The sequence below is a fragment of the Pseudogymnoascus destructans genome, assembly GCF_001641265.1.
Source record: "Pseudogymnoascus destructans isolate 20631-21 unplaced genomic scaffold scaffold_20, whole genome shotgun sequence".
Lineage (NCBI taxonomy): Eukaryota > Fungi > Ascomycota > Leotiomycetes > Thelebolales > Thelebolaceae > Pseudogymnoascus > Pseudogymnoascus destructans.
In genome coordinates, this window is record NW_020167539.1 from 437,225 (window position 1) to 459,294 (window position 22,070).

Consider the following 22,070-nt stretch of genomic DNA (forward strand, 5'->3'; position numbering starts at 1 on the left):
ATTATACAGCTTCACTCGTCATCAAGTAACTGTGAAGTCGGCAGTATCGGATATTTGGTAGCATTTCGAGATTGCCATCAGCCGCATCAAGCCCCAACTGTCCCGCTGCCACGGCGCAACAGTGCCACCGAACTTCGTCAGCAGCTAGCGTCGCAATCCGCTGAAACGTCTCATTTCCAGCACACATTAAAATATATGAGTATTTTTTTTCTCTTGCTTATCTTTTAACTTTTTCAGCTTTCGCCAAGTTGAGGCTGAAGGTTTCTTGCACATGGTACCAAAACATGTCTTATAATATTTATGGTACCTCGGAAAAAGGACGGTTCTTTGAACCTTACCCATATTCCAAGTAAGTCTTACTCAGTCCCGTCTAGAGACCTGTGGTGCTATCAGTGTCTATAGTAACATAACCATAAGCAAATTAACGTTATAATTAATCGTCGCGACCAACTTTTCGCTTCGCTCAAGGTTGGAGTAAGCTGTTCACCGCCACTTCTTGATAAAACTTCTACCATAGCTACACATACTATTTTATATAGTAAATCTATGCAATTCATTTAATGGAAGGGACTCTTCTATCAAATGCCTGTAAATGGCTAGCAGAGAACCCCTCTGAAACAGCAACTACTGCTAGTCGGGTTTTTAAGGTTCCTACATCAACTATACGCTCAAGCAGCCGCCGCCAACTAGCCCAACCACTACCCCGAGGGGGTAAGAATAAGATGCTCACAGAAGCTATTAAGAAGTGGATTCTAGAGCAATATTACCTAGGGCTCGGAGCTACGAGAGCCATGATATTTACTGCTGTCTGTAAGCTCCGGAGCCCGAAGCCACCACCATCACCAAGCTGGCTTACAAAATATATACGGAATGAGCTTCAAGACTTCCACTTTATTACTACGAAGCCAATTGCACAGCTACGTATGAAAGCTCAAGATGGGTCTAGTATTATAAATTGGTTTCGAGACTACCTTGAGTTTATACTACGGTGTAGTATAAAGCCAGAGTCAATCTGCCATGGATGAAACTGGCTTTAGAATTGGAATTCCAGGAGGTGAGAAGGTTATTGTGCCACGAACAGCAAAGGAGCTCTATACTCCAAGCCCTGAAAACCATACGTCTATTACTATTCTTGAGGCTGTGTCTGCAGTAGGAAAAGTCATACCACCAGTACTTATCATTCTGGGCAAAATATATATGGAACTTAGTACCATGCCAACCTTGAAGGCACAGAGCTAGTACTACTCTCCGACTCTGGGTTTTCACATAGCAAGCTTGCTCTTCGGTGGCTAGAGCATTTTGCTAAGCATACACCCTTGGAGGATACAAGGGTTCTATTACTCGACTCTCATGTAAGCCATACTGTAATGGTGGGTGCACCAGATGTGAGAATTTAGCCACCCAAGGAAAAAGGGATGATTTTACTAAGACAACACACTGTCTTAGGAAACAGAGCCAAAGGGTTGTAGCTTAGACTATTCCACAACGCAGCAATCAAGTGTATGATGTAGTGGAGTGGTTTAGACCCGGTAAGCCAGTTCCTATAGCTCTCTTTTGAGGGGCTACTAGAGCCCCCCAGAACCCAGATTTTCCAGTGCTGTAGCCCCTCTTCTACCTCCTGAAAAGGTGAGGGTTTTGGGGTAGAAACCCAGATTGGTAGGGTAGTAGGGTAGGCGTAGGTGTAGGCTGTGAGTGGTCTGTAGTTTCGTGAGGGCTGTATTACAGCTTATAGGCCAAATACCAGATTTCTGAAAAGCTGATATTATAGTAGACTCCTTAAAAGTCTGCTCCCAAATGCATGTGAGATCTCTCATGAAGGATTGTAGGTCGTAGGTAATGTCCATATCCCGTCTGGCAGTAAGCACAGCTACTTGATGCCAGTGCTTATAAGGCTGGAACACTCCCACGTCTAATGGCTGTAAAACATGTGTAAGATGTGAGGGAAAGGTATATATAATAATGTTGTGTTCTTCTGCTGCAATGACGAAGTCATGGCTCGTATGTGTCATACTGACATTCGTTGCACTCAGTTTGCTATCAAACTCAAGAGCAAACTTAGAAATCTCCTCCTCAAACCTACAAGTCACTATACATATTTTGGCTTGTCACACCAACAACAAGAGCAATACTACTCAACGATTGCTACAACCCTCTATGATTCATTACACATCATTGCTCCTTAGTTACTGGGCCGATATGACCACATAGCATATCTCTACAACCCTCTATGATTCATTACATGACATCACTCCTTAGTTACTGGGCTAATACTACACATGACATATCTCTATCAACTAGAGGCCTAGGAACATGAACGATAGCTCCAAAAGCTTCTACAACCCTCTGTGATTCATTACACGTCATCACTCTTTAGTTACCCACAAGATTGGTTAAGTTATGACATAATTTGTCTGTGACATAATTTGTCTATGACATAATTTGTCTATAGGGGTACTCTGACCTTGGACCTCCTTTTACTTCCTATAGGCTACGAACCTAAGAGATGGTTCTATGGGATTCTCTTACATCGACTACAGTTACCAAGCCTGGTAAGTCATGGAAAGTCTTGGAAAATGAAAAAACTACACTCCTTTAGCATAATCGGGTGTGGAAGCAAGTTGCGCGCTCTCGCTTAAAAGTGGAAGCAAGTTGCGCGCTCTCAAATTGCGACCGTAAGTACCACGCCATAGTAATTTGTATGTAGAAGTACTTAAAAATTCAAATCTACGAAATTATCACTTTTCATTCTCACGCTCACTCTCACTTTCATGCCCGCTCCCACTCCCACCCTCACTCGCACTCTCATATTCGGACCCAGAATCAGCTTCTGGGTCAGTAATTGGGTCTTCTAACTCCGGAGGAATTGGGAGGCCCGATTTGGTAAGCTGAGCCACGGTCTTCTTCCGGAGGCGCTCCTGTTTCCGGGCTTCAATTCCTGCCTGGTGGAGCTGCTTCTGGGCTTGCTTTGTGGCCTGGCTTTGCTTCCGGGCTTCGGCAGCAGCGAGCTTCTGGGCCTGAAGCTCGGCTTTCTGGGCTAGAAGCTTGTGGGCTTCAGAAGCCCGGAGCTCACCTCCAACCTGGAGCCGGCCGCGGCCCCCCCGCTTCCTCTTTGAGTTCTGGACCTGATGCCGAATAGCCTGTAGGTCGAGTTCCTGGAGCTGGCCGGTAGCCAGAACCCGGGCGGCCCCAGTGGACCAGTTACTGTAGCTCTGGCGTGAGGGGCTACTAAAGGCCTCCGGAAGCCGGTCTTTCCATCGCTGTAGGCCCCGTTCTACACCCTGGAACGTAGTGGGTATAGGCGTTATAGGCCGTGGTAAGGTAGGCGTAGTAGGCCCTATAGGCCCTGTAGGCGTAGGCTGCGAGTACGTACGCAGCTTCTCTAGGGCAATATCACAGCTTATAGGCCAGATGCCAGCTTTCTGGAACGCTGACTGTATAGTGGACTCCTTGAAGGTAAGCTCCCGCATGCGTGGGAGATCTCCTATAAATAGGGCTAAGTTGTAGGAAGGGTCTATTTCCCGTATAGCACAGAGCACAGCCTGCCTATGCCAGTGCTTATAAGGCTGGAATATTCCCACGTCTAATGGCTGTAGAATGTGTGTAAGGTGGCTGGGAAACGGGAATATGATGATGTGATAATCTGCAGCTAGAATAACGAACTCAGGGCTCGTATGGCTCACATGAGAATCGAGTAGTAGAAGCTTAGGATTTCCCGGGCTATGTGGAGCAGTATGCTCTATAAAGTGCCGTAACCACCGTAGAGCAAGCTGGCTATTAGAATAGCCAGTTTCTGAGAGTAGTATTAGCTCGTCGCCACTAAGGTTCTCTGGGTACCACGCCTCCATATGTATTTTACCTGGTACAACAAGTACAGGTGGAATCTTCTGTCCACCTGCAGATACTGCCTCTATAATCGTAATAGATATACGATTCTCAGGGCTCGTAGTATAGAGCTGCTTTACAGCTCGGGGGACTAAGACCCTCTCACCCCCTGGAATTCCGACCCTAAATCCAGTTTCATCCATATTCCAGATTGACTCTGGCTTTATACCACGCTGTACTACTAATTCCGTGTACTCTTTAAACCACTTAATAACAGTAGGCTCCTGTTGAGCTTTCGTACGCTGTTGTGCAATAGGCTTTGTAGTAATAAAGTGGAAATCAGCTTTAAGCTCATTCTTCATATATTTAGCAAGCCAGCTCTGTGACGGTGGAGGTAGTGGGCTCCGGAGGTGGCATACAGCCCCGTAGACCATATGCCTATTAGCTCCAAGCCCTAGGTGGTATTGCTCTGTAATCCAGGTCTTTAGGGCCTCGGTCTGGCCTGTAGAAAGCACCCTATTATGACCTCCATGGGGCGGCTTCCGGGCTGCTTGAGCTGCTCGGGTGATTTTCGACCGTATAGTCGACTGTGGGACCTTAAAAATCCGACTTGCAGTACTGACAGCTTCAGAGGGGTTTGCTGCTAGCCATTCACAGGCATTTGATAGAGGTGTCCCTTCCATTAAATGAATTACATTTGATTACTATATAAATTACTATATGGGGGAATGTTCGAGGTTTTAGTAAAGAGTAGCGGTGAACATATGCAGGTGTTGAGAGCGCGCAACTTGCTTCCACTTTTAAGCGAGAGCGCGCAACTTGCTTCCACACCCGATTAAATAGGATTGCCCTTTCCTTAAGAAATGTAATGGTGGGTGCACCAGATATGAGAATCTAGCCACCCAAGGAAGGGATGAATTTACTAAGACAACACACTGTCTTAGGAAACAGAGCCAAAGGGTTGTAGCTTAGACTATTCCACAATGCAGCAATCAGGTGTATGATGTGGTGAAGTGGTTTAGACAAGTTGCAACAAATGTTGAGTCTGAGAACTCAGGGGTAAGTCAGAGGTTAGCACCTCACTGACTTTTCAAAAACAGAGAATAACAAGATCAATGCTTGGAAGCTTGGAAAAGACGTAGAAGTATGTGCTAGTCGATTTACTGTATTGCCTGCTTGCCCTTTCTTAAGGAAAGGGCAATCCTATTTATGCCAAAGGAGTGTAGTTCTCTCATTTTCCATGACTTTCCATGACTAACCAGGCTTGGTAAATGTATTAGAAATCAAGTGCGACCCACAACTAGCTTGCTAATCATGTAGTGAACGTAAGAGAATCCCATAGAACCATCTCTTGGGTTCCTAGCCTATAGGAAGTGAAAAGGAGGTCCAAGGTCAGAGTACCTATAGACAAATTATGTCATAACTTAACCAATCTTGTGGGTAACTAAGGAGCGATGACGTGTAATGAATCATAGAGGGTTGTAGAAGCTTCTAGAGCTATCGTTCATGTTCCTAGGCCTCTAGTTGGTAGAGATATGCCATGTGGTAGTATTGGCCCACCCCCTTAAGGAGGAGATTTTCTTAATAACTTGTTCAATGAGTGTCCAAATGATATGCCGTGATGTATGTAGCATAAACAGATGTAGTAGAAGAGTTTGCAGCAATCGTTGAGTAGTATTGCTTCTGTTGTTGGTGTGATAAGCCAAGATATGTATGGTGACTTGTAGGTTTGAGGAGGAGATTTCTAAGTTTGCTCTTGAGTTTGATAGCAAACTGAGTGCAACGAATGTCAGTATGACAAAGAGCGTCTTGAGGTAGAAGAGGAAGTGGTGGCATCTCAGGAGCGAGAGGCTCACCTCTGCGCTCAAGAAGCATATGCCCGTCGCATGCGTCTTCGCAAACACCAGAAGGCTCTCAAAACCCGTGGTGTTGAGATGCTGCATCATGGTCTGAAATCTTTGGACGAATTGGATGAAGCAGAGGAGAAGGAGTGTAGGGAGGCAGAGGTCAAAGGGACTCTCTTGCACAGCCCTTCTACTGCCGTTTCTGAGGGTGCTGCCTCTGACCAGGACCTTTTCGTGGCCCTGTCTCCTGGCTTCTTTGATCGCTTGGGTGTTGACGGCGAAACGCCTCCAGTAGCTCTGGACAGCTAATGTTTCTGACCGTTTTCCATGAATTATCCGTAGGTTCATAACCTTTCCATTTTATCACAAACTCTTCTTTGCGTCCTACTAACCTTCTGTCTAGGATCGCTTCGACTTCGTATTCAACAATGTCATTCTCTGGTTGAAGTTCTGTATCAGTCGCAATTGGGGTTCTTCCTCTTGCTGGTTCCAATAGTGAGACATGAAATACTGGGTGTAGTCTAGACTTCTTGGGTAGCTGCAGTCTGTAATTAACTGAGCTGACTTTGTTCAATATTTTGAATGGTCCTAATTTCTTGAAGTCCAACTTTGTACTTGGTCATTTCGTTTTGATATGTTTCCGGAATAGGTATACTTTATCCCCCTCCTTGAAGGCAGGTTCCATACTGCGCTTCTTGTTTGCATACGCGGCAGATCGTTCATTTAAGAATTGGATGTCTGTCACGAGTTATTCATGGAACGATTTGAGTTGTTCCACGGCGATCATAGCTTGTTCTGCTCTTGATTCATCCGGTCGTGGTTGTCTATATGCCTCTGGCTGATAGCTGTAATTGGCAAAGAATGGTGAGACTTTTGTTGCTTCAGTCATCACGTTATTATATGCGAACTGTGCGATGGGTAATATCTGAACCCAGTTGTCTTGTTGGTGGTTGACATAACTCCGTAGGTATTGTTCAAGGGTTTGATTTAGTCTTTCTGTTTGACCGTCTGTTTGGGGATGGAAAGCTGTTGATAGCTTATGATTTGTTCCCAAAAGCGTCATTAAAGATTTCCAAAATTTCGAAGTAAAAAGCTTGTCTCTGTCTGAGATGATTTCTTCCGGTAATCCGTGATCGGCTAATATGACTCGAAGGAAGGTGTATGCGAGTGCTTCAGCATCACTAGCTTCTAAATATGGCACAAATATTCCATATTTCGTGAGTCTTTCCGTAATAATCAGGATAGCATCAAATACTACTCCTGTTAACGGGTCCTGAGAGGGTGGTAGCTTGGCGATGAAGTCCAAAGCTATGGATTTCCATGCTCCTGTTAGTACTAGTGTCAATTTAAGCTGTTCATATGGAAAGTGCCTATTAGATTTCGATTTGCTGCAAATGTCGCACTCTCTTACTACCGTTTTTACCTGCTTCCTTATACCTAGGAAGTAGTAATGTTAGGCGATTTGTTCGGAGGTGCATGTTACTCCCTAATAGCCATGTGCTAGTAGCGAGTGTTGTTCTTGCACTAGCGGGCGTCTCATTTTGTTTGGGACATACACTAATCCTTTGAATCGGATCAATATGCAACAGATGAATGTGCAAAGCGAGTCTTAATAAAAACTGAAGGCGACTTCGCCATCGACCTTTCTTGAGTCTTTCTTCCAACTCCGAGTTCTCCACAGTGGCAATAGTGGCTAGCAACTCATTGTATTGCATTCCTGCATCTGTCTTCTTCAATATGGCTCTAGGTCTTTCCTCTTTAGGGCCGATGTAGTCGGTCCTTCTGCTAAGAGTGTCAGCTCTTGCATTCTCAGAGCCCTTGCGATATGTAATCATGAAGTTGTAGGCTGCGAGTGTCTCTGCCCATCGGACTTGTCTGCAGTTTAAAACCTTGGTTGTGGTGAAGTATATGAGATTCTTATGATCCGTCCATACCTTTACTGGGTAGGTCGATCCTTCAAGATATACTCGCCATTGCTCAAAAGCAACGACAATAGCTATCAGGTCCTTGTCATGGATGTCATAGTTGAGCTCCGCAGGTGACAGTTTTCTAGAGTAATATGCAACTGGCTTAGGCTTCTCGTCCTTGCCTGGCTGACTTAGACAGGCTCCAATTGCGAAGTCAGAGGAGTCCGTTTCGAGGACAATCCTCTTTGCAGGGTCGAATGTGACTAGGATAGGTGCTTCTGTGAACTTCGTCTTAAGTTCCTGAAAAGCAGCCTCTGCCTTGCTTGTCCATTCGAATGTAAGGTCTTTCCTTGTAAGCTCCGTAAGTGGTTGAGCTACCTTGGAATATCCCATAATAAACCTCCGGTAGAAGTTGGCAAAGCCTAAGAAGGCTTGTACTTCTTTGACCGTGGTTGGTGTTGGCCATTCCAACACTGCTGTGACCTTTGCTTGGTCCATTTTGATGCCATGCGTTCCGACAATGTAGCCTAAGAATTCTACTTGATCCTTGTGGAATTCGCATTTTTCTGGCTTGAGGAGTAACCGATGCTCCTTTAACTTCTGTAATACCTTCCGAACATGACCAATGTGTTCTGTTGGGTCTCCTGAGTAGACTAAGATATCATCTAGGTAGACGATAACAAACACATCCAAATATTCATGGAGAGCTGCATTCATGAGCCTCTGCATGGATGCTGGTGCGTTTGTTAGACCAAAGGGCATAACCAAGTATTCGAACAAGCCATAGCGGGTGCGGAATGCTGTTTTCCACTCATCTCCTTTCTTGATTCGAATCAGATTATAGGCGCCTCTGAGGTCCAGCTTGGTAAATATCTTGGCTCCCTGGAACTAGTCGTCTAGTTCGTTTATCAAAGGTAAAGCATATCTATCTTTGATAGTGACATTATTCGTTCCTCGATAGTCCACGCAGAGTCTTAGCTTCTTGTCCTTCTTTGGCACAAATAGTATTGGACTTCCTGCTGGTGATGTCTATGGTCGAATGAACCATTTTGCGAGGTTCTCATCAATGTATTCCTTCAGTACGTCTAGCTCTGCTGCTGACATCTGATATATTGGTCCGAACGGTGGACTCTTTCCTTTCATGATAGGTATCTCATGATCCCATGGTTGGTGCTTAGGAAGTGCCTCTTCGTTAGGGCCTTCCCGGAATAACTGCTCGTATTCCTTATACTACACTGGTATTTGCTTCAGTGAGGATGCCTGGGCTAGGTCATCAGACTCGGTGGTCACACATAACTCCTTCCGGTCTTTGGAGGTTTTCTCCTTTTGCGGCATGTCCGTTCGTTGTTCACATGCGCATTGGCTCATCACAACTTTCTCATTCCGCCAGTCGATCTGGGGGTTGTGTTTCTTGAGCCACGGTACACCAAGTATGCATGCATGATTGTCCATGTGCACGATATCAAACTGTATCGTTTCCTTGTGTCCGCGTAGCATGACCATTCCTAATGGGACCGTCTTGGGTCACCATTCCATTGTTAGTTGAGATGGGCTCTCCATCTACAACCATTAATGGGTATGGGTCGGTCTTCAGTTGCATCCTGAAACTGTATGTGTCTGCTACTTTCTCTGTCATAAAGTTGCCCGTTGCTCCTGAGTCTATCATAGCTCAGAGGTGTTGCTGTTGTATCTTAGCAACCACATATAGCTGCATGCCGCCCATTGTGGCACATAGCTGGTTTCTACTAGGCCTCTTTGTGTCGCTCGCCAGTGCCCTACTGCTGAGGACTCCTAGTTTTTTGAATTGTCTGAGGAATAACCGTCTGAGGAAAATCCATCATGTTCACCATATTCTAATGGTCGTAGAACTGGTACCCTTTCTCTTCTTCGTTCTGCTTCACGGCGTAGGCGTTCGTGTGCTTCTAACACTCGTGTTCCCCTTTCTTCTCTTGGGATGCTTTCCTGCTGGTGAGGGTATTCTGGTTGGCACCTCACTGTGCGAACTGCAACCTCCCAGTCTTGTGTAGTGTCCTGCCAGCTCATTGGTGGCTTGGGCACAGGAATTCTTTGATCAACCATCTCCTGAAGCATGGCTTCCTTAAAGGTTCTTACTGCTCCTGGCAGTTGTTCCTTGAAGAGAGTCTTACTTGCTGTCTTCTCAAATGCTTGTAACCAGTGCTTTTGAGAGCTAGTGAGCTCCTTGTCGTCGTTCTTGTCTTCTCTGTTTGACAAGTGGAATTCCTCGAGATCCTGAGTAGTAATACTCCAGTTCTCTTTTCCTTTTAACGTGGCACATAGCTGTCCTCGCGGGGCGTTGCACCCGCCTTGACCTTGCCAAGTAGCATTAAGCTGTTTGCCATACTTTCGTCCTCCATTCCCTTTCTTTGACTGTCTGCAGTTTCGCGCTATGTGCCCAGGCTTATTGCAGTTGAAGCAGAGCCGTTCTTGGAACTGTCACTCCTTGTTGGAATTGTGGGGTTTGCCATTAGGCTTGAAAGTAGCGTCGAGTTCCATAGGTTGGGGCCAATGACTCTTTGTTTGTCTTCTCTTCTGAATCCAGTGTTGACTAGGTGGTCCCCCTTTCTTCTCGAGTTGCTGTTCGTAGTGATGATTGTCAATCTTCTGAGCCAATTCAATCATCTCTCTAAGGTCATCTGGTTTGTCAGACCTTGAGATTTCGTCCTTCACATGGTCTTTCAGACCTGCGTAGAATTGGTCACAGATAGCCTCATCTCCCCAGTTGGTGAGAGTTGCATGCTGTTGAAACTCAGCGGTGTATGCAACTGCTGACCCTCTCTGCTTGAGAGCCTGGAGTGCCCTGACTGCATTTCGTCGTTCATCGAAGTTTGCCTTCAGCGTTTTGAGGAATCTGTTCCAGGATACAAAAATTTCCTTCGTTCCTTGGCTAGCTAAGGTGTTGCATTTTCCATCGGGTGTTTGATGGTTCATGTAGTCAGCGAGGTAGTTAGAGATCCATTCTGAGGCTGGTCCTCAAAAGAGTGCCACAGCCCATAGGACCTGTTCCACTTCTTTGTTGAAGTGTTTGCGTTAAACACCATCCATAGCTCCGTCTGGATGATGAAGCTCTTAAGCTTCTTGCGATCCCCATAAAAGGTGTCTGGGAATGCAATCTTCAACTTGTCCGAAGGGTGAGCCTGTGGGGCTTCGATGGTAGGTTCAGTAGCAACCTTCCCCTTCAATCCAACGTTTGATCCAGTATCGTCTCCAGCCATGTTGCTTTGTGTGTAAGCCGGTACCTCATAGAAGTGGTGCTCAAAGTGTAATGCTGACTTCTAAATGATAGAAGACACAGAGGTTTCTTGCGTAAGGTTGACTTGACAGAGGAGGCAGGGGATTAGACACAAAGGCTTTCCAAGTAACACGTTACAGTATTGTAAAGAATACTATATTGAGTTGAGCACGAAGCTCCTATCTAAGGAACTACTATCTACTTATATAGTGGCGTCGTGCCTTATGGGTAATCTGAATAGTTGGCGGATAGCTAGATATTTAGGATAGTTTGTGGATAGCTCAACTATCCAATATCCACTAGTTTCTGCAACTATCCATTAGCCCCGTCACATGGCAGCCTACTCTGCTTGCCCCCTGTGACTCACACGTCACGTTACTAGGCCCTGGTCCTGTAACCATGACATCACGTTACTATGCCGTAACATTTTTGGCTTAGTGGGATGTAGCATAGCATAACCATACATCGTTATAGATACAGAGCTAAAAACCTATTCAGCTTTCCTTTGCTAATGCTCAACCCCTTCTACTGTCTGCCTACTCATTTTAGATGTCATTGTAATATTGTATGTAATAGGATCTTCGACAGCTTGTAGTAGCATACTCCGATTTGCAGGAATACTACGCTCGAGTTAGTCATGTATAAATTGGTAAATTGCAGCATCTTGTGCAGGTGTCAATACTCAGTTTTGTCCTCTATATGGCTTGCACATTATAGATGTCAGCTTCGATATGTGTCATCGTAGAGTTTCGTACTTAATGTCAAATTTTGTAGTGACCTAGGAGATTGTATGGGCTTGTAGAGGCTTTAGCATACCCAACTCGCTTCCGCCACCTACTCGCTTCACTCATAGGTGGATAAACCACCAAGTAGTGTATTTGTATTTGCCAAATAGTGCAGACAATGCCAATAGATATCATTGCCTACTTTAAGAACTGTGTTAGCACCTCCATCCATATGCTGTTAAATCCATGATGTTCAAGAGCGCTGCTTGACTAATACACAAGTTGCTTCGGAACCAGCTTGTGTGAAAGCTTCAGAGCTGTTTCTCATCGATTAGGCATAGTCAGACATTTTTCTGATGTTGTTTAGGTTGAAATAGGCTTGAAGTAGGCGCATCTAATGACACCTTAAAAACCCTTCATTTTTTTCCTGGTGGCCCGAGGCTCTTATGATCCGATAGGACTTGCACTGGCATTGCTATGCCTTCAATCTCATCTCCATGCTTCAAAACACCTAATAAGCGCAAGAAGCTCCTTGTCGTAGATCTCGTAGGTGCATTCTGCAGGTGCCATTTTCTTGGAGAAGAAGGCAACAGGGTATAGTATTCCTTGGGTGTCCTTCTGTGACAGAACTCCGGATGGACTGATAGTCTAGGTGGACTATCAGTCTGGACTATTTAGACTAGACTACTGACATGCCTGAGTGCTCCCCATGAAGCTCTTTCATAGCTAGAACCGATTTCTAGAGAGCTCCCTGCTCATTGGTATAGTAACTGACGATTCCGAGAAGTGAATGTGCATTTGGTGAAGTCCATAAGTCGGGAGTAAAATGGATAGAAGAGATTGCTGACTAGAGGGCTAATTTGACGTGTTCCTTCTCTTGCTAAAAGGCCCGGAGTATCCAGCCTTGAATGTTTGCATGTGCAGATGGTAGCCAAGTGTTAATATCAGGGTTTATGTACTCCAAAATCGTACAGAATTCCTCTCTTTCTACCATGCGGAAAAAGACATTACAAGAAGTAATCCAACGAACAACAAGTTGCTCTAGCGTTCTAGGGTCTAATGTAGCTCCGTTGGTATCAGAATCGAGGTGCCAGCGTGAGTAGGAAGTTTCCTGACATCGTTCGAAAGCATGGCGGATTGTAGCTTGCCTAGCTAGAGACTGACATTTTTATACTGTGCGTCTTAAGGTGCTGCGTGATATTCCGTGTGCCTGCAGACTCTTTGTAAGCTTTAGGGCATAGCTTACAACTCATATTGATTCTCCAGTATTGTTGGTCCAAATTGTATCTCGTCCACCTTCAGAATCAGGTAAATGATCCCATACCCAAGACCTGCGAGAAGTATTGCGTTTGCGTTTGTGAGAAGCTGGTGCTGATGAGGTGGAAGCTGTTGAAAATTAAGTGTATCTTCATTTAGATTCTCACTCGCAAGATCAGATAACACATTAGAAGACACTTGAGAAGACATTATAAACGAATTGATCTGTAAAACGAAGTTCAATTCCTAGAGAACACTTTAATATTTAAGGGCAACTGTGTCCTTTACGCAAAGTGAGACATGTCTTAAACTATAGTTTAAACTATAGAACTACAGTTCTCGTAAGCTAAAACGGAACTGAACGGAATAAGGAAATCTATTAACTGAACTGTAAACTTTAGAACTGAACTGAAAACTGCAGTTTAAACTGCAGTTTTGGAAAACTATTGACTACCCTGCGTAGTCAAACCCAAGAGTCATTTTAATCCCTCCATTGGAACCGGCTCGTCTTGAACATAGTAACCATCCCCATAGGCAACAACCCTGGCTGAACAACATTTAGGCCGCCAAACCTTCTAACCATTTCTGCAGCATACAACTGCATGATCCAGTAACGATAAGGGTCTGCATTGTCCTGGAGAAATCGGCATGGGTTTTCATCAAAGTCCTCGAGATGAAGTTGCTGTGGCTCCTCCATTAACAAGTCAAAAGCCTGAGCAAGCTCCGAAGATTTAAATTCGCGGTAGCGAGTGTATTCTTCAAAGGTGAGGAAGTCAACACTGTCCTTCAATTCGTGACCAGACTTTGGCGTAGATTCGAAAGTTTCTTTTGCATGTTGGTAAGCGTCTACCTCGTTTCGGAAAAACTCATCCATATAGATATGTGGCGAAGACGGCAGGGATTCGCGAACCAGATTTGGTCCGATGAAAGGGTTTTGCACTTCCAAGCCACCAAGAGAACTTGGAAAGTAAATATAGCCTTCAGGAATATCCTGAATGCCGAAGCGATCAGAAAGCATCTTCTTGATAACAGAGGTAACGCTGTTGCCTTCGTCGGTAAAGAGCTGTTTCTGGATCTTCTTGAAGGTTTCCAATATCTCATCGACATGTGCGCGGCCAAAGCAATTTGCAGGGCGCCCAAAGTTGGTAGTGAAGAACCGAGTCGCGTAGATATTCCAAGCCTGAATCCAGTCGAAGACGCACTTGCAGGATCTCAGCTGAAGACTGAGTTCCTTGATATGTTTATCAACTTGGTTTTGGTTGATTACAAATCGTCCGGATTCGGCGTCAAGTTTGAGGAATCCCCACACAACATCCCCAGCAGGGAGCACGGAGCTCGTTGATGTCAACTGGCTACCATGAGCAGCGATTTGAACACTGCCAGTCTTATCTTCGGCGAAATCCAAACCCATTAGCTCCGAGAACTCAGTCATAACATTCCAGCCCGTCTCGCAAGTGCTCTTATCACCCCAGAACCAGATATCGTCATGTAAGCGCCAGAGAAAGGCGCCATTTGTGCGCTGATTAAAATCGAAATCCAAGCAGAACAGAACGCTCTCGCCAAGCACATCACTTAAGGGGCCGGATATTGGTGTCCCTCTCTTACGAATCTGAATTGGAGCGTCAGGGCCATCATTGATAAGCTGCATTGGGGCCTCTAGGGCCCTTTTGAAGAATCCAATCCATCGATCACTGACGCCATAGTACCGAAGTACGGTGAACATGGACGAGTGTGCAAGAGATGGCCCAAACCACTTGAAATCCGAGCGGACAACAGTAACATCTTCGCCGAGCCGAGTTTTCATGATAATATCCGTTTCAAGCAGCCTCAATACCGTTTGCATAGTTTTTTGAGGGCTTTTTGTTTCCACATCTGAACAATCGTCGCTGTTATCATCGTTGTAAGCGTGAGGAGTTTCGTCAGCACGTGACTGAAGTTGCTCAAGAAAGACGTCGTCTCTCCAGATCGTTGCGCGTTTACTCTGAACGGATTGTCCGATGCCAGCTGTGCGTAGTGAATGACCGCAATCACTCCACTGTGATATCTCAGCCTTGGTCATGGCGGGCTGTGGATGTATCCATGTTTTTGAGGATTTGGTAAACGTTGTCAATGCCGCCTTCAAATGGGCCGACCAGGAACAACCTATGTATCTCAGGAATATGGCTTGCAAAAGATCCTCGTCGTGATAAAACCGGTATCGTCCATTGAGTTGCCGTCGTTGCTCGACGGGAGTACCTTCCACACCCCAACTCCATGTGTCCAAGTTGCGCATCCTCATATTCAACACATCGGCTAGCTCTTTGAGAACTGTTTTGTTGTTGGCGAAATCCGTGAGCGCGGTGCGTTTGGCGTCGGTGATACCGTCGCTGCCTAATATGCCGCCGATGATCCACTTCAAAGTCTCCTCGTCAAATTGTGTTCCTGACGATAGAGATTTCTCAAAAGTCCGAGTCGATTCCCGCAGGACCTTGAGAGGCTCTTCCATATACTTCGATGACGTGAAGAGCTGGTCGAGATAGGAATTTATTGCGACAATATCAGTTTCGAGTGGCGTAAAGACGTAGGATTCCCATGTAGAACGTTGCTCGTGCATCTCAGCGCGGCCCATTGCCTGGTACGAGGCACTCTCCGTATCGTTCTTATTGACTAGAGGGTTCTCAAGCCATTCTGTGACGAGATTCCCATACATTGCAGCGTACTCAAAACGAAGAGAGTTGACATCAAGGCGTCGGCGCAAATCCACCTCCCATTCCTTTTGCAGCCCCAAGGAGACCGACGGATCATGTTGGGCTTGCTTGATGAAGCATCGGATACTCTCGACACTAAAGGCTACATCCCCTCCGAGATCTTCTAGAGTGCACAGCTTCTCCCCCTTGTCAAGGAGTAATAATACTCTCTTAGATTGTTGCTCCTCAGCATCCACCAACTCCAGAAGCTCAGCTTTGCCAAGTTCAAAGTTGACCCGCAACTTTGACAGCTCTTGCAACTTTGTAGAAGTTATAGAGTCAAGCACCTGAGATATGACGTCTGTGGATGCCATGACTGTAGTGGAACGAATTGATTTGAGAAGTGGTTGCTAGCTGTACGGAGTACGGAGGTTATTTTGAACATTACCTTCGTAAGAATGAGAGGAGCGTAACAGGAAATTACGCTTGTATTTATAACCTGAATATGGACGACAAGGTATTTGCCATATGACTCACTCTACCCACATAATCCAGGAGTTTCTGGTAACTTAAAAGATCGATTTAGTTCCATGTTGTTGGTTCTCAAACAACATAGCCAAAGGCGGACGGCCGCCTTGGCGGGATATTAACGCTAACGTCTTATGGACACCGTGGCGTGGGCTCGGCGAACGCTATTTGGTATTGCTAAATATGATAATCACTACTCGGCGTACGGCTGACTGGTGCCAGGGAAAACTGAGTGTAGGATCGGCATCAGTCTCGTATAAACTACGCGTAGGATTAGCACCAGCTTCATAGAAGCTGGGCGTAAGGATCAGCGCCAGCTCGGTGTTTGAGACGGGCGGATCGCCCAGCTCAACCAGGCCTCAGGCCTGAGCTAAGCTTTTAGGGGCCAGTACGGAGGTGTTGTTCATAAGTTTTGTGAGTGGGTCGGGCTAGGGCCCCCTGCGTAGGCTGGTTTGGCAATTCTGGCCAAAGTACCGATTCTCACGCGTCACGAACACTTGAGTGTGAGAGCAATCAATTCTGTAGAATAATGAGTAGAGTAGATACCTAAACCCCTATATAAAACTATACTATAAGCCTAGTACTCTGTGTGCATACCATTTACAGCAATTACTGCTGCCATACGTGTAGGCATACTATTAAGGAGAGCATTAAGCTCAGCTTCTCCAACTTGCTCCCATGCTTCCTTAACAGCTACACGGAGCTGGTCGTAGGACATATGTTCTGGATGATTATCTTGTAGATAATTCTTCATAATATGCCACACCCGTTCAATTGGGTTGAGATCTGGTGAATACGGGGGCCATTCTATAGGGCAAATACCACGGGATCTCAACTCTTCATATGTTGCACCTGCTCTATGACCTGGAGCTCCATCTTGCATCAATGTAAGGCCTGGGTATAGGCGTAGCCAGCCGTGGATTAGAGGGACAGTATGAGCCATATAGGACTCAGCTCCTATTTTCCCATATTCCTTCTCCCAAAATAGTATAGGACCCTTTCCAAGACCACCTGAGAAGCAGCCCCAGAACATCCAACCTCTAGGGATTGTTAGTAAATCCTATAGTAAATAGGAGTCTCTTACCTTCTCCGTTGTACTCTATCTACAACACATGTATCATCCCACATTTCCCCTGCTTTTCGAGTAACCCATGTACGAGTATGGCGGCCTCCCGTTACCCACGTCTCGTCAGTCCAAAGTATCCTATTCCAATCATTCCGTACCCAATCCTTATGTTCAATAGCCCATGAAAGTCGCTTTTGTCGATTTGTCTCTGAGATAATAGGCTTCCGCATAGCAATCCCTTAATAATTATTAGTCTATATAGTAGTAAAGTAGAGAGGGATACTTACGTCGATTATAGCCTCTCACAGACAGAGCGCGGGTTAGGACAAGCCGTGAGCATGGAATATTAAGAATGCGTATTATATTTGTATATGGCATACGCCTATTCGTGCGAGATGAGGCTATAAACTCAATAACCTCTTGAACTTGCTCATCGGATAGGATAAGTGGCCTACCCGAACGCTTCTTCGGAGTTGGAGGGCCCTGGCAAGCATACCAAGCCTGCCGTTCCGTGCAGCCAATATAGGCTGCAATTTTTTGGAACTCCCAATCTAGGGAGCGTAGTAGTGCGCAACGAAGCCGCTCATCGCGAGTAAGATGAGGCATTGTAGTTATTGAAAGAGTATGAATTTCCTACATATAAAATACAATAGTAGGAATTTTGACGCGTTAAAAAGGTACAAACAAGCCTACGCATACCCATGCTCCAACCCATGCCCAACCCCCGGTCATCTCATGACCCACTCACAAAACTTATGAACAACACCTCCATATATAGGACAATTGAATTAAGGGCAAAAGTTTTATATACCCTGCATTTGACGTGATAAGTTTTATATACCCTACATAATATGAAACCCCCTGCGACCAGTAAAAACCCCCCAATTCCCCCCCCCCCCCGTAGCCCTCCGTACCCTCGCCGTCGCCCCCTCGCTGTCGCTCCTTTCGACAGCCTCATTCGGCCCAGTCGTCAAGGGCTCTCAACCAGGCGTCTAGGTCGAGGTAGAGCTGACCGTTCATAGGTCAGCTCGCCAAGAGAAGCCATCCTCGTGGGCCTGAGCCGAGCTCAGGACTTCCGATGCCTCGTGACGAGGGCTTCCGAAGAGTCGTCGAGTGCCTCAGTGAGGGCAGCGGCTAGCGAGTCAGCTGGGACAGCGAGGATGGCGACGGCGAGGGGGAGCAATGGCGAGGGAGGCAACGCGAGGGAGGGAGGCAACGCGCCGAGCGCGTTGAGTGGTTTCCTGCTTAGTAAGAATCACCATGGTATATAAAACTTATTTATGAACTTACAGGGTATATAAAACTCTTATTTATGAACTTACCGGGTATATAAAACTTTTGCCCTTAATTCAATTGTCCTATATATGGAGGTGTTGTTCATAAGTTTTGTGAGTGGGTCATGAGATGACCGGGGGTTGGGCATGGGTTGGAGCATGGGTATGCGTAGGCTTGTTTGTACCTTTTTAACGCGTCAAAATTCCTACTATTGTATTTTATATGTAGGAAATTCATACTCTTTCAATAACTACAATGCCTCATCTTACTCGCGATGAGCGGCTTCGTTGCGCACTACTACGCTCCCTAGATTGGGAGTTCCAAAAAATTGCAGCCTATATTGGCTGCACGGAACGGCAGGCTTGGTATGCTTGCCAGGGCCCTCCAACTCCGAAGAAGCGTTCGGGTAGGCCACTTATCCTATCCGATGAGCAAGTTCAAGAGGTTATTGAGTTTATAGCCTCATCTCGCACGAATAGGCGTATGCCATATACAAATATAATACGCATTCTTAATATTCCATGCTCACGGCTTGTCCTAACCCGCGCTCTGTCTGTGAGAGGCTATAATCGACGTAAGTATCCCTCTCTACTTTACTACTATATAGACTAATAATTATTAAGGGATTGCTATGCGGAAGCCTATTATCTCAGAGACAAATCGACAAAAGCGACTTTCATGGGCTATTGAACATAAGGATTGGGTACGGAATGATTGGAATAGGATACTTTGGACTGACGAGACGTGGGTAACGGGAGGCCGCCATACTCGTACATGGGTTACTCGAAAAGCAGGGGAAATGTGGGATGATACATGTGTTGTAGATAGAGTACAACGGAGAAGGTAAGAGACTCCTATTTACTATAGGATTTACTAACAATCCCTAGAGGTTGGATGTTCTGGGGCTGCTTCTCAGGTGGTCTTGGAAAGGGTCCTATACTATTTTGGGAGAAGGAATATGGGAAAATAGGAGCTGAGTCCTATATGGCTCATACTGTCCCTCTAATCCACGGCTGGCTACGCCTATACCCAGGCCTTACATTGATGCAAGATGGAGCTCCAGGTCATAGAGCAGGTGCAACATATGAAGAGTTGAGATCCCGTGGTATTTGCCCTATAGAATGGCCCCCGTATTCACCAGATCTCAACCCAATTGAACGGGTGTGGCATATTATGAAGAATTATCTACAAGATAATCATCCAGAACATATGTCCTACGACCAGCTCCGTGTAGCTGTTAAGGAAGCATGGGAGCAAGTTGGAGAAGCTGAGCTTAATGCTCTCCTTAATAGTATGCCTACACGTATGGCAGCAGTAATTGCTGCAAATGGTATGCACACAGAGTACTAGGCTTATAGTATAGTTTTATATAGGGGTTTAGGTATCTACTCTACTCATTATTCTACAGAATTGATTGCTCTCACACTCAAGTGTTCGTGACGCGTGAGAATCGGTACTTTGGCCAGAATTGCCAAACCAGCCTACGCAGGGGGCCCTAGCCCGACCCACTCACAAAACTTATGAACAACACCTCCGTACTCTACGATCACGACTGTGTTACCTGTGGAAGCCCCTAATTCCGACTGTCTACTCTCTGCATTCCAAAGCGATGCTTCTGCTTAGTTGGGGAAACCCACCCAAATTGGCTGGGTATCCCCACGCACAGATAATTATACAACAGAAATGCGTTAGTCCAATTAACCCCATAACCTCAGCCCATGTTGCTAGATCCAGGAAAATTTGTCGCCTTTTTCGCATCGATTAATGTGCAACGATTCGGTCCTGGTAGGACCACCATACAAAGTTGACGATTGGCCCAGAATAGCCGCAATCTTCCCGAAGGACGAGGCAACGGATTCTAGCCAACGCACATGGTATCCTGTCGGCGGTTTTCTTAGCATACAGAAGCCAATTAGAAAGACGTAGGGATAGTGCTTCTCAACCACGGTGCAAATGAGAGGTTCGCGCTATCAAAAACCGCTAGTCTATGTTGCTTCAATTGCTCACTTCTATAAATGATCTATGGTTTTGGTATTATATAAAGTCCTTTAATGCGGTAAAGTAACATCTAGATCAGGTATGTTATACTTGGCATATCTCATGTTAAATATATACTCCTATCTATCCATCATTCATCACTTTGCAGGAGCATAACCCGCGTCCCCCAAAGACCACACAGTCCAGCTGTGCGATCAATAATAAACTGCCTTCGAGGAGAAGTGAACCTACCCAGAATATATTAGCCGCGCCAGACCAGATCAAGCATCCTCGGTTGCGTATAAGATGATTATCTCCCGCGACAAGAATGCCACCAAATCCCCAGTCATACTCATTGGGACCAGAAAAGTCGCCAACGGCCCAGCTCGGATCTTCCATGGCCTTCCTGAGACCCGCCCTCGCCTCATCCGTCGGCAGCTGTGGCTGGAACATCAAGGCAGCCGTCTCGCTCCTGAGCAGTACCCCGTCATCGAGCAGGATCGATTGGCATAGTCCGGCAGGTTCGCGTACGCTCCCTCTCCACCGAGGCAGTCCTTCAAATCCCCAAAGAAGGGAAGACCCGGGGGCGCAGCACTCACTGTTCCTATTGAGTCGTCTGGCACGCGCTCATGCCACACACCTGGCCCTCCAGCGCGGCGTTGGCCTTGGGGAAAAAGGTGATGCGGGAAATACCTAGGGGTTGAAAATGTTCTCCTGCATGTACTCCTCGAGAGACTTGCCCGTCAATTTCTCGAGCACCTTCCCAACCCAGGTAATTCCGGCGCCGTACGTCCAGCCCTCGCCTGGCTGGTAGAGCAGAGGCCAGTCAAAGATGTCATCGATGGTGCTGCTTTCCGTGACTGACTTGCCGGTGTACTGAGCGTATTGCTGCAGCTTGGGGTCCATAAAGCTGTAGCTGGCGCTGGAGCTGTGGGTGAGCAGCAGGCGCAGCGTGATGTCTTTCTCGCGCTTGACGAGGATCGGCGTCCCGTCCTTGCTAAAGCCGGTGAGAATGGACTGTTTGGTGAGGACATATTCCGAGACGTCTTGGTCGAGCCCGACGGTTCCATGCTCGTGCAGCTGCAGGAGAGCGATTGATGTCAACAGCTTCGTCATGGAAGCAATAGTAAAGACCGAGTCCAGTCGCAGCGGGTCGTCGCAGCCAGCCTGGAGTGATTTTTTGCCAATAACTTTTTTGAAGTTGAAATCGCCTGTCAATCCAAGTGTTATTTTTTTTGTTTTTCCACTTGCACTGCGTACGGGTCGCCAGGCCTTACCGGATGTATTTGTGGCGAGCATCACGGCTCCAGGAATGGTGCCATCTTGAGCGGCCTTTTCTAAGACTTCGTCGATGGACATGGTGTTTGTATGATGCTGTCACGAGATCAAGTGGGAATAAAATGGTCTCGGGAATGAAGCTATTGGTACGAGACTTGCTGTGATTGTTCTGAGCATTCATTCATTTGCAGCAGCGGCCAATGACCTTTTTGTATCAGACCTTAGTATTAATAATCCTACCAACTCCCACGATAACCGCTCGACTCCGCGTGGCCTTTTTGTATCAGAGCTTGGCATTAATAATCCGACTGAATCCCACAGTAACGGCTTGACTCCGTAGGGCTCCGCAATCGTGCGTAACATTATAATCCACAACTGTTTTGAGTATACTTGTATAAATAGTAACATTTTAAACTAAAGCGTATAGCATAGCTCACACGACTATAGAAATAGAGATTGCTTGATAATAGAACTG

The 22,070-nt window shown here is 46.1% G+C and overlaps 4 protein-coding genes across 4 annotated transcripts; 1 reads left to right on the top strand and 3 right to left on the bottom strand.

Moving 5' to 3' along the window:
* Positions 1-5,430: 5,430 nt before the first annotated feature.
* Positions 5,431-5,975, top strand: VC83_07451 (uncharacterized protein; the record flags this gene model as incomplete). The annotated part of the gene is made up of 2 exons (XM_024471021.1): positions 5,431-5,445; positions 5,616-5,975. The coding sequence occupies 2 exons, from the start codon at positions 5,431-5,433 to the stop codon at positions 5,973-5,975; spliced, it is 375 nt and encodes a 124-aa protein (XP_024321408.1).
* Positions 5,976-13,286: 7,311 nt separating this feature from the next.
* VC83_07452 (uncharacterized protein) lies at positions 13,287-15,845 on the bottom strand (the record flags this gene model as incomplete). Its single annotated transcript, XM_024471022.1, has 1 exon — positions 13,287-15,845. The coding sequence occupies one exon, from the start codon at positions 15,843-15,845 to the stop codon at positions 13,287-13,289; it is 2,559 nt and encodes an 852-aa protein (XP_024321446.1).
* Positions 15,846-20,461: 4,616 nt separating this feature from the next.
* Positions 20,462-20,770, bottom strand: VC83_07453 (uncharacterized protein; the record flags this gene model as incomplete). Its single annotated transcript, XM_024471023.1, has 1 exon — positions 20,462-20,770. One exon carries the CDS (start codon positions 20,768-20,770, stop codon positions 20,462-20,464), a length of 309 nt encoding a protein of 102 aa, XP_024321407.1.
* A 240-nt stretch (positions 20,771-21,010) lies between these two features.
* VC83_07454 (uncharacterized protein) lies at positions 21,011-21,676 on the bottom strand (the record flags this gene model as incomplete). Its single annotated transcript, XM_024471024.1, has 1 exon — positions 21,011-21,676. The coding sequence occupies one exon, from the start codon at positions 21,674-21,676 to the stop codon at positions 21,011-21,013; it is 666 nt and encodes a 221-aa protein (XP_024321515.1).
* Positions 21,677-22,070: the final 394 nt, after the last annotated feature.